This window comes from Talpa europaea (genome assembly GCF_964194135.1).
Source record: "Talpa europaea genome assembly, chromosome: X".
Taxonomy (NCBI): Eukaryota; Metazoa; Chordata; class Mammalia; order Eulipotyphla; family Talpidae; genus Talpa; species Talpa europaea.
The window spans coordinates 95112780-95125037 of NC_140081.1; the positions used below are offsets into that span (position 1 = coordinate 95112780).

The 12258-nt window shown below is 61.9% G+C and overlaps 1 protein-coding gene across 2 annotated transcripts; it reads right to left on the reverse strand.

Annotated features, from left to right (window-relative positions):
- Positions 1-847: 847 nt before the first annotated feature.
- Positions 848-10309, reverse strand: CCNQ (cyclin Q; the record flags this gene model as incomplete). 2 transcript variants are annotated; one of them, XM_084258264.1, is made up of 5 exons in its annotated part: positions 848-1246; positions 4516-4743; positions 6361-6493; positions 8035-8218; positions 10192-10309. In XM_084258264.1, the coding sequence occupies 5 exons, from the start codon at positions 10307-10309 to the stop codon at positions 1157-1159; spliced, it is 753 nt and encodes a 250-aa protein (XP_084114390.1). In that variant the 3' UTR covers positions 848-1156. The 2 variants fall into 2 exon arrangements, with proteins under 2 accessions (XP_084114390.1, XP_084114389.1); XM_084258263.1 differs by having other exon boundaries at positions 4480-4743.
- Positions 10310-12258: the final 1949 nt, after the last annotated feature.

A 12258-nucleotide genomic window follows, 5' to 3' on the forward strand; every position in this document is an offset into this window, starting at 1 on the left:
ACGCAGACAAGCTCGAGGAAACAGGCCGCCAGGGAGCCCGAGCGCACTCAGCGGTCTCATCCTGGCAACAATGACTGTCACTCTGGAAACACAAGCAAGCCCCACTGCCTCCTTTGTCATCAGGGTGTGACCCCTTCCTGGGCACCACCAGGGACGAGCACTCTGATAGACAACGGGCTTCTGGCCCCCCTCACTTGCAGGTGCCAGAGGGCCTGGCAGTCAGTTTCCAGAGCCCCTGGACCCTGGTCTCGTCTTCCCAAATGCCAGGGAGCACCCAGGACAGCCCCTGGCCCATTCCACCTTCTGCTAAAGGATGGAGCCATTGGGCCACGCATGGACCCCCAGTGAAGCACCCTGACAGCTCTACTTCCCACCCACAAGCCAGCCTTGTGAAGAAGAGTGTGGTGGGAGTCGGGGATGCTGGGCCCCAAGAGTCTCTGCACGCCCCTTCCAGACTCGCTGGCTCCACATCCAGGAGACCTCCTTCCAACTTCTTACAGCTTTCTGGTTACATCATGGCCAGGTCGGAGTTTCTGGAACCCAAATGACACTCCCTAGCCCACCTTGGCGGAGCTTGCCCTCGCTCACCGAGCGGGGCCAATTCCCCACACCCGGCAATGGGCCGGCGGAGGGGGCGAGCCCACGCGGGCTTCCTTGGGGGCCGCACCCAGGACACAGGCACGGGCTGTGCTGCTGCCCACTCGGAAACTGATGGTCACACCGCAAACATCTCAGGGAACAAGGGGTCTTTTAGGGGAAGGCCCTCGTGAGCACCCCAAGATGCAGCGCGAGCTTCAGAGCAAAGACAGGGTCTCCACTGATGTATCGAATCACCTTTTATTACCCAAAATACGCTGAATCTGTGGTGCACATTTCACACTTTCTATAAAGCTTTCAGTCCCCAGGTGCAGTCCCCTCTGGCCTTTCATTTTCCTTCCAATGACGTCCCGGCTCAACTGTAGGCGGAGGCCTCAAAGGGCAGAAGCAGACTCGGGCATCACGGGGCCGCCCCCCTGGGGCCCCCGGCGGCACCTGGCTGCGGACAGTCAGAGCCGGCGTGGCAGCGCGTGATCACCCCAGGAGCCAGAGCCTGTCCTCCCAGCCGCCCCGGGGGACCAGGCTTCCAGCTTCTCTTTGGGCAGGCCAGGGCCAGGCCTCAGGGGAGCTCTGTGTCCATGGTATAAATCCGAACAAGATCAGACACAATGTCATCAACGACTGGCTTCGTAAGGTCCTCGCTGAACACCTGTAGAGGAGATGGAAAACAGGCTCCAGTTACACTCCCTGCAGCTCCACAGGCCCCGCAGTCAGGCCAGAATCACCCGGCTGGGGGCGCGGCCGTCAGAGAGCATGGCGACTGTGTGCCGGGCTGCCCAGGCTGCCATACACCGGGCACAGCGGAGAACGCTCCAGACGGAAGAGGTCTCAGTGATCAGCTGACCCAGATAGGAATGGGCTGGGGGTGGGGGTTGGGGGGGGTGTGGGGACAGTGGGGTGTGGAGCACCATCGCTCCTCCTGCCCCAGGTGGTCTCTGCTCCAGACTCTCTGGAGACAGCAGGACAGCAGAGGGTGAGAGTGCCATTTCCTGACACGGGCCGGCTAGGTCACCTGCACCCCACACCCACCCGAGCCAGCTCTGGGGTGCACCTGGACCTGCTCCACAGATACCCCCGGCTGCTGGAAAGCTTATGTCCTCTCCTGGCCAGTCCATGGGAGTCCACACCGAGGCCGCTCAGCAGGCCCCGGCATCCGCACTGCATGCTCCAAAGTGAAGTCTGGCCCTGGCCGGCTCCAGAGGGACCTCGAGGCCCCTGGAACGTCCCGCCCATGAGGGGGTCTTGGCTGGTCTGGGGCCTCAGGCCCTGCCAGGCAGTCTGTGCTGACACAGTGGTTTCTGGGGTTCTTGGGCCACAGTGGCCTTCCAGAAGGCGTGGCCTGAGCCACTGAGACCAGCCCCAGGGGCACGGCAGGCTACAGGACCCACTCCCGTCACCCGCCTGGCCGCTGCTGCCTGGCAGCATCCCTGTGCCTTCCCTGTGCATGACCTGCCGCCCACATGTCAGTGCCAGGGTGCCTGGAGGCTGGCTCCTGGTATCTCCTGGCCCCTGCCCACAGATGCTCCTCTGCCTGAACTGCCTTTGACCTGTGTCCTCCAATTCTGACTCACTGTGTCGACCACTCCTAGGGAGGCATCAAGCCTGGGGGTGCTATTGGGGACCCCTAAGTACAAGGAAACTATAAAAGCAAACCAGGAGCCCTTGCATGAATGCAGGGCCCCCCCCCCCACCTCCAGGCCAGGGGTTGCTACCTGGGGAACCAAGGTGTTACAAGGGCCTTAGGCCAAACCGGGCAAAAAGTAAAATTGATTGCACCCACTGATGGACCCCAGAGAAAGCAAGAGTCCCCCACAGGTTGCCCCTCCCATGGACAGTGAGCTGGAGATTGGCAGTCAAATCTTTCAAAACTACAGAGCTGGCTCATCAGTGTGCCCAGAGATGCCAAGGTGAGAAAAAATAGCCTCTAAAAAATAGCCTCTGCGGCCTCTAAAAAATAGCCCAGGGGCAAAAGCTGGAAGCGACCCAACTGTGCACCCATGAAGGAATGAAGAGACCCAAGGTTCTCTAGCACCACACTGGGGCTTTCTCAGGCTTGGAGAGGATCAGCTTCCCACACAGTTATGCCTGGGAGCCTCGAGGGCAAGGTGCCCAGTGACCCCAGCCAGTGGCAACAGGCTAATACAGCATGAGACTCAAGGGGCTGCGGGGACTGGGGAGTTGGTGTCCACGGGGACAGATGCGACGGGGAGGAGGCCCGCTCTGCACGTGGCTGGGAAGGGGGGGTCATGCACAACCGGGCGCACAACTTCATGCCCCTGAGCCGCCTGCTTGCACCTGGGACACAGGCCAGTGTGATGCGACGTGTGCTTCACCACAGCTGTGAAAAGCCCAAAGTGGCTCTGCCAGCCAGCCCAGAGGGTACCCAGAATCCAGAAGCTCCCGGAGCCATCCAGAAAGGTAAAGCACTGGGTGGATGTGAGCAGGGCACCCCAAAGCGGCAATACCTGCCGGGCTGAAGGACTACCAGGTATGTCGGCAGGGCCTAGAAAGCAGGCCTGTGGAGGAGCTGCCTCTGGGTACCTCCCCTCTCCCACGACAACTGTGAGGGGAAAGCAGAGGCGGTGCCAGGGTACCCGGTGACGCGCAGGAGCAAGCAGAGAGGACAAGCGCACGAGACAGACAGGCCAAGGAGAGGGGACAGTGCAACAGGAAGCAGACAACAGCCAGTGGCCGCAGGGCTGGGGCCAGGGCCCTCGGAGGCGCTCAGAGAGCAAGACCAGGAGAGGCAGGCCCTTCTGCTACCGCCCGGTCTCAACTCAGCGAGGGCACCAGAGCTTGGAGCAGCATCTCCTGTCCCGACGGATGCCTCTCCCCACGGGGCTGCCACGGGGGCACAGCGGGCCCGAGACTGACGCTCCGGCTGCATTTTGTTCAAGGGCATGAGGGCTGGTGAGGTGGCAGCCAGACAGCAGACCAGAACCGGGGCTCAGGCGGTACAGGCTGGGGAGCCTCTGTGAGGGAGGGGTAGACAGGCAATAAAGAAAAGAACAAAGAGAAGAGCGGAAGGAACTGTACTCTTCCAGGGGGGCCGGGGTGCAAGCAGGCGGGGGGCACATCAGCCAAGGGGAGGGCGCACTTGGCCAAGAGCTGTAGGAGGGAAGGGGAGTGAGGAACAGGCCAGGGAGGGGCCCTCAGGGAGCACCCTCTGTCCAGTAAACACATAAACATTTTCGAAGATTTCTGGCCATGTGGGTTGGAGCGGGCAGGTGATGCTGAAGGAGAAACCTTCACTTATCTCAAACGTGCACAGAAACCTTATTCTAGAACAAGCGCTATGAAAAAGGGGACAGTGAATTTCAAATGCGGTCCAATAAGAAACGACCGCCACGTTCCGCTCTGAGAAAGAAGGGGCGCGCAGGGAGCGCAGGCCGGGCTGCGGGCCTCCACTCGCTCTCCACGCCCTGCGCTTGGCCTCCTGTCCCACGGGGCGCGGCGACCCGCCTGGCTTCAGTCTCATCTCTCCTGTGCCATCTCTCGGCCCACCTACCCACCATCGACCTGCCGTCTGCCCGCCCGCCTTCTCTCCACCCACGTGCCCATGTAGCTACGGCCCAGCCTCCGCCGTCCGGCCCCAGCCTGCTCCCCGCCTGCTCCCCGCGCTGGTGGTGTGAGCCCAGGCCACAACCCGCGCCCCGTGAGCAGCTCCACCCACCGCGATGACCGCTGGGCTGAGCTCAGTTCTCAAGTGGGAGTGACCCCCGGGAACAGGTGCACTAGTGCCGGCATTTTTGGTGGTTGTGACTGTGGGAGGGGGTGCTCCTGGCATCACCGTGGCGGGGGGGAGAGTCCAGACACACTGCTCCCCGCCACCCAGCACAGCCCACCACACAGTGACCCCGGCCCGGGCACACAGGCCAGGGTGTGTGTGCGCCTCGTGAAGGAAAGAGGGCATCTCACCTGCCACCACGGCTTCTCGGCCTCGGCCTCGGCCGGCACCTCGACGCCGTAGACCTGGAGGGCCAGGTGGAGCACGGCTGCAGCTATGTGCTGAGCCCGGAAGCGCAGGCACAGCCCGCCGTGGTAACTGTCGCGCAGCAGGGCCCAGGCGGTGACGGAGATGGGGGTCCGCTGCCAGCTGTGCCGATTCAGCCAGTTCTTGAGGGAAATCAGGTAGTGGAGCAGGTGCTGCAAAGACACGCCAGTCAGCCTGTTGGCCCTCGGGCCCACCGCCTGCCTCCTCGCCGAGAGGCACTGGGACTCAGCCAAGCCGTCGTGGCGTCACTACAACACAGATTGGGTGGAGTTGCCTCCCCGTTCAGACCCTCTCGTGGTCGTCACGCTACTGGGAAAAGTCCCAGGAGGCCCCGCTGGCCTCCAAGCCCTGCCTTCCTCCGGGGCTTCACCACCCTCGCCCTTCCCTCCCACCAGGGTTAACATGCCCCTCAGGCCCGAGCACCACTCCACCCAGCCCCCTGGGCCTGCCCGCTCTTCTTCCAGCCTTGGCTCCCGAAACAGGTCCCTCTTGATGGCCACAAACCCTGCCACACCTGCCAGCCACTGCAGATCATTCTGCTCCTTCTCCCTTGGCCCCACTCAGGCATCAGGCCCAGAAAGGATGTGCCTGCTGGACACAAGAGCTGCCTAGGGCCAGGACCCAGCCGGGGGCAGGAAGCCTGCTCTCAGGAGGACCAGAGACCAGCGGCTGAGCACCAAGAAATTCAGCAGTCTGTCGGCTCGGCTTGGAAGCCAGCTGCGCGGCCTGAGCCTCACGCACCCACGGAGCAGGGGCCCGCTCAGTGCACGTGTACGGATGCCAGCATGCCCGGGCTGGGCCGGGAGTCACCCACCATGAGATACCCTTCCGAAGCCAGCAGCGGGACGGCACAGGGCTCCCTGAGCCCCGTGGCGGGGTCTGATCTGCCCTAAGACGCACGGCCTGAGCGGCGTCTGAGCTCCAGCAGCCGCCAGGGTGACCCGCCCCTGCCCCAGCCCAGCCTGCATGGAGCATCGCAGACTGCAGACACCACTGCTCAAAGAAGCCTCTGCAGGGGTTCCAGGGGCTAGGGAGGTGGGAAGTGTGGATGAGTGAGTGGATGCCAGCAACAAAACTTGTTTGACTGCAACGTCAGTGGCGTGCGCACAACTGTGCCGTAGTGCAGAGCACACGGAACACCCGGGGCCAGCGAGCCGCCCGCTGCATGTGCTGGAGTCTCGCAGGGTATTCCCACTTGGGGGACTGGGCAGGCTCGCAGGAGCTCTGGTTTCTTGCCACTGCTTGCCGACTGACAACTGCCTCCATAAATGATTCAATGGAAAAGAAAGAATATTCTGGTAGAGGATTCCACATTATGGCCCCTTCTCTCTGCAGGCCATCCTCCAAGCAGCTTGTGCAGGGCCAGGAGCCCCCAAAGTATCCCATGCAAGGGTGCTGAGGGCACCACCCCACCCGCCTCTCTGGTGCTGTCTGAAACGGCTGCCCTGCTGGCATGCACACGCGGCTTTCTCAGCACAGTGGCCCCTCGGGGACAGGAACCAGCAGGTCACCACACTGGCCATGTCCCTGTGGCCTGCTGAGCACACAACCTGCATGGGTTGGTAGATTTGCCAGGGCTCCGGGGGTCACGAGGATCCCAGCTCGAGGCCACAGCCAAGCCATGGAAGGGCAAACACAGACGTGAAAACGGCCCCCCAGAAGCCCGGGTGGTGGACAGGAGAGACCATGCTTCCTCGCGTACCCCAAGTGCTGGCAAGGATTCCAACAGGGAGCAAAGACGGGCAGGGCCGCGGGTGGCCCACACATACCTTGTGCGGGTGCTGGAAGGAGACTTGGAAGCGAAGCACCCTCAGCACGAGCAGCTCACACTGCACGATGCTGTCCCGCAGCTCCCAGAAGCGCGAGTCCAGCTCCAGGGGCTCGCTGCCCGGGCGGAAGTACCTGCGAGCAGACAGCACCACTGAGCGGGGGCCGGCATGCAGGGTGCAGTCCCTCAGGGGCCTGGGGCCCGAACACAAGCTCTCAAGCCCGCCTGCTGAAGACCGACACAGGGCCTTATGTGTCGGTCTGTAGAATGGACTCGATCCACATGTCTAGGGCCCGGGACAAAGCAGGAGACGACAGAAGACACGGCTGCAACTTTCATCCCTGATGGGCTATCCCCATGTCACTCAGCAAGATGACAAATACAAAGCTGGGCTTGTGGTGGCCCCAGAGGAACTGGAGGCCCTACCATGCCAGCGGGGGCCGGCCTCCTGACACAAGCAGCCTGGCATTGAGGGCCGCCTCCTGGGATGGCCACGCCAGGACTCCCACTCTGGGCCAGAGGCAAGTATTTAGAGGCTGTATCAAGAAGAATCAATGGACTTCCGTTTTCTGCTTTCCAGACTGTCTTTCCTTCATTCCAGATCTTTCTGTGCTTATTTACACCATATATGTCTACAACACTCCCACCTATGCAAGATTACGAAGACGCACGTAAGCAGGATTCACACACAAGTGGTCGGAATTCTCTGCAGCTGACTCACCCTTGCCGGCTCTTGACTTATTTTCCAACCCCCCTCAAAACCCCACCCACAGCCACTTCTAATTAGCAATTTCCTTTCTGCTGTCCGCCCTGCTGGGCTTCCCACCCCCCCACCCCCCCACCCCACCCCCCACCACCACCACTCCTGTTTCTAGCTGGGTCTGTAGCAGGACACTATGAACCTGGCGTGCTGCGGGGGCAGACAGTGCTTTTTCTGTTACCTGTTTATTAAAAGAGAAAAAGCACAAAATACTTTGCTTTCCTAACAATTAGAGTTGCTAGAAGGCGTGATGCATCACTCATTAGTAACTTTCCACCAGTTACTTTCTCCAGGGGCCCCAGGGCCTTGGCACAGCCTGCCTGGCCAGCGGGACTGCCGTCTCCTTCCCCAACAGGAACACAGCTACTTGAGCCCAGGGGCCCACCCATGGACCACCCATGCCCACTCCAGGGTGAGAGACATGCCTGAGCAGCTCTGATGTGGTTCCTCGTACATAGCTGGCCACATGCCCACGCCAGGGCCGCAGGCCGGCCCATGGGGTTCACAGACCCCGATGGGGGGAGGTCCTCTCTGGGGCTCTCTGCCACCTGTCATCCCTGGTGGACACATCCTGCCTAAGATTCCAGGTGATTCTGCTTTGACACATCTTTCTCCAAGGTCCCCTGGGTCCTATTGACACCAAGGACTCCCTCTGACGCACGCCTCCCTGCATCCACCTGGCCTTGGAGGCTCCCATGCATGCGGCCCAAGTTTTGCTCCCGTGTAGCCCTGGGCTTGCGACACCACAATCACCCTGCCTTTGCTGCCTGTGCCTCTGGCTCCAGTCCAAGGGCAGCAGGGTCTTCCTTTCCAGCTCAGCTGCTGGGGGACAGGGCCCAGTGGGGTCCTTCTTTGTCCTCCCATTCAGGTGGATGCCAGGAAGCCCCCAACATGCCAAGACCCGGAAGCTGTTACCTGTTGGACACATTGATGATGTCACGCGTGCGCAGGTGCTGCTCTTCCACTTTGCCGGCCAAGTACAGGGAAGACATGGCCACCAAGTAGGGGTCATAGGCATCCAGGTTGGTCTCACAGAAGAACTTATGGTAAATGGTGCAGGCAGTGGCGATGGGGATGGACCGCATCCCTAGCTTCACACCTGCGGAGAGAGAGCAGGCGGAGGGCCCATCAACGCCACGCCCCCTGCTGCTGGGCTGCGCCTGCTCTGGCAAGATGGAGAGCTCTGGGCCCCTCTGGCAGTAGCCGCCAGTGTGGAGCCAGGCTGCTGGGACTCCTTGGGTCAATAAGCCCTGAGGGCCCAGTGGGGATGCTGGAAAACCGAGTCCACCCACTGGCTCTGCAGATTCTGCTCGTCTCTGCAGGCTGCGGGCCACGCCCAAGTGACGGCTCTGCAGACTGCACTGGAAGCAGGGTCCAGATGCCTGTGCAGTTAGCGCAGTCAGTGATGGCGTGCTGTGTGTCCACGGCTGCTTCAGCGAGCACGTAAGTCAAGGTGGCCCTGGAATGCAGCTCACCTGCCAAAGTGTTGGCAAGACGACAGGAGGGACAAAAGGCGCACGAGCAAGCTGGCAGATGGCACCACCAGTCCCGGACACTATAGCTCAAGACTACGCTAAGCACGCGCTGCACGGGCCGGTTAGAAAAGACGAGGCAGTGGACAGGCAGGGTGACTGACTGACGGGGCTGCTGCAGCAGAGCAAGGGACGCCACAGCGACACCACAGAGGCAGCAGAGAACCGTGCACAAACAGAGGTCGGAATGTGAAAACCCGGGCACAGACTGACTTAGAGGTCAAAGACCATGCCCAGCCTCCTCCACCATGTGCAGCTCCTAGGGGAATCACTGCCTTGGGCCACAGAAGCATCACACTTACTTTCCCTTACAATCCTGAGAGCCAAAAGTCAGAAATGAGACTTCGGTATTAAGGTCTGGGTTTCTTGGGAGACTCCGGGGAGATTTTGCTCCCTGGCCCTTTCCAGCTTTGAAGGGCACCTGCAGCCCCTTCCCAGCTTCTCCGCAGCACAGCGTGTTCTAACTGCTCCCTCTGCTTTCAACATCATGTGGCCTTCTCTGCTGCCTCTCCTCCTGCCTCTTGCTTCAAGGATGGGGCAAGTAGTGAGATCCACTGCATAATGTGGGGTAGGTCCCCCAGGTCAACATGCTGAATTCCATCTGCAAAACTTGTTTTATAACATGAGGCCACAGTCCCAGGCTCTGGGAACAAGAATGGGGACACCTTTGGCAGACCCAGCACTCAGGCTCACGCAGAGCGCAAGCGCATGTTTTGTAAAGGAGCCCGTCAAAGCAACACCCAGAGAGCTTTCAGCTCTGCAAGTTTTAAACTTCAGTTCCTGAGCCCTGCATGGGACCCTCAGCCCGGAGAAGTCAGGCAGGCAGCATTGCTCACACACTGCTGCCGGCCTTGTTTCATACAGCAGAGCCTGCAAGGCAGCTGGCTGCCCTGCACTCAGTGGAGCCCTCGCCCGGCGGATGGGCAGTAGGAGGTGCAGGGGACACTGCAACTCCTCTAGGAAACGAAGTGTACAAATCAGCGGGATCAACAATCCCACACTATGTCCCCGGCCTGCGGCCTGGCCTTGACTGCCTTCTCCCGAGCACAGGGAGGAGCAAGGCTGGGAAGTAAGGGCTGCCAGCTGAGCTGGAGACTACGCACGCACGGTGCACAGTGTTTGTGCAGATCCTGTGGGGGCCCGGCAGGGATCAAAACGCGCCCTGCACCCAGGTCCCGGGTGTGAGGGGACCCGGCCCAGCAGGGGGCTGCCAAACGCGCTGGGTGGCCGGTGTCGAGGGCGCCGGAAGGCAGGTGTGGCGGCAGGCGCCGTAGACGCCACCGCGCTCCGGGCCTGTGCCCTGCACGTCCTCCCCTCGGGTCCGCGCCCGACCGAGAAATGCCAAGGCCGCGTCCGCCTCCAGCCCGATGCCCAGCAAGGCGGGCAGAGACCGCTGCCCCGAGCCGGGCCTCCCGGTCCCGCCTGCGGCAGATTCAGCGCGGCCCCTTCCCTCAGCCTCGCCGCGCCCGGCCGCCGCCACCCGGAAGCCGCTCTCCTCGACGCGGGCCACTGGGCTCCCTCCGCGCCCCGCCGCCGTTACCTGCCTCCATGATGAACCGCGTCACTCGGAAGTGCACCCTCGCCTCCGGGACCGGCCGCCCCTCTGCGCCTCGCGCCGCGTCCCCTCCTCCGCAGCCCTCCAGGCCAACGGCCTCCATGAGGTCCCGCCCCGCAGCCCCGGGACCCGCCACAGGAAGGCGATGCTCCCCCGGCGCGCAGATGCCGCCTCCCGGGGTCTCGCGGAGGGAGCGGCCGCCCCGCCGCCCCCGCCCCCGCCCCCGCCCCCCCCCACAGTGCGCGGTGCCGCGGCGCCGGCCAGCCTGGCCCGAGCGCGCAGGCGCAGGCGCAGGCGCAGGCGCAGAGCCGACGGTACCTGCCGGTCAAGGGCCGCCAGCCCCATACCCGAAAGCCAACCCCGCGCCCCTGCATCCCACTCTGCGGACGGCACTTCGCAGCTAGGTCTCCCGACGCGGCCCGCCTCGCCCCTGGAAACCTCCTGCCCCGCCCCCGACGCGGCCCGCCCCACCCCCCGTGAACAGACCCGGGGCGCCCTGTCACCCGGGTTCCCCAGGCCACTCGCCCGACCTTAGGGAGCAGCACATCCTAACCCCTGCCGGGGGCTACTCCATCGGGCTGCCGCGAGGTCAAGGGCTTACTGCCCGGGCATCCCCTAGCACCTGAGCTGCCGGGGCCTGCCGCCGCACTCACTTACAGCTCCCGTTCGGTGACCCGTGTGGTTGAGGGAGTTTAGGACCTGGAGAGCTGGCCGCGTGCGTGGCGCCCGGGGCTCACGGTGCTTATGGGACTTCTACTCAGGCTTCTGCGCATCCCACAGTCAGTATTGGTACAACCCAAATCCAAGTTGGCCAGAGCGCCCAGCCCAGGGACGAGCCCCACGAAGTGCTGCACACGCTCTCCAGTCTCCAGCCGCCCTGGATCCCTGGAGATCTGATTTCTGCTTGCCTTTGCAGTCCAGCACACAGTAGGCACTTAATAAATGTTTGCTGTATGACTGTTGTGTATCCAACTGGCAACGTCATTCCAGTTTCACCTGTGTCTCCCATGAGCAGGGAATTGTGCGTGGGGCCTTAAAGGGCTCTCCATCTAGTGACAAATGGTCACTCCAGTCATGCTGATCCTGCCACACAGTCGCGATGGTTGGAGAGCTCTGGGAACCTTGAGAGGAAAAGGCCACCACTTGCCTGCACATGGTTCTGCTGGGGAGACCCTGCACTAGCCTCCACCCCAATGTCTGCAACTCCCACCCCCCCAGACTGGCCCTGATCTCTTTCTTCTACACCCCCACCCCTAGTCCTCTGTCCACACCAGCTGGGTTAGTTCAGAGGGCTGCTAATAACCACAAACTGGGCCCTCAAAACAGCAGGAAATTATCCTCTCGTGATTCTAGAGGCCAGGGACCTGGAATCCAGCTGCCAGCAGGACCACACTCCCTCAGAGCTTCTCCAGAAGGATCCTGTCTGGCCTCTTCCAGCTTTTGCTGGTCCCACATATTCCTAAGCTGATGACTGCATCCCTCCAGGCCCTGCCTCCGTCTTCACTGCCCTGGCCGTGTGTCTCTCCTCTTCCATCTCTTATAAGGACAGCTGTCGTTGAATTTAGGTCACCCTTGGGGTAATCCAGGAGGAGCTCAACTTGAGACCCTTAATGTCATCACATCTGTAAAGACCATTTTCTCAAATAAGGTCATGGTCACATGTTCTGAGGATTACAACATGGACACATTTTGGGGGACGGGGATAGGGGGACCATTGGGCACACCACACAACCTCCAGGTGGGCTTCCTAGAATGCGAGGCTGAGTGGGCCCTGCCCTGCATACCCAGCCAGCAGCTGCCAGCCTGAGCTCTCCCGCTTTGCGCTCGTGGAGGGGCCCTGTGCAGCTTCCTGGAGGTCAAGGTCTCCCGGGTCAGGCTCTTTGCACTCGCTCTGCCCAGCAAAAGAATTCCTGCCCCTCAGCCTTGTCTGCCACTCCTCTGCCAAGGCAGGGCATGGCCCTGGGCTGAATGCCAATGGGTGCACACTCGTGCGTGGCAACTGCATGTGTGTGGAGGGGGCTCAGGACACCCAGACACTTGTGCTGCTGACAC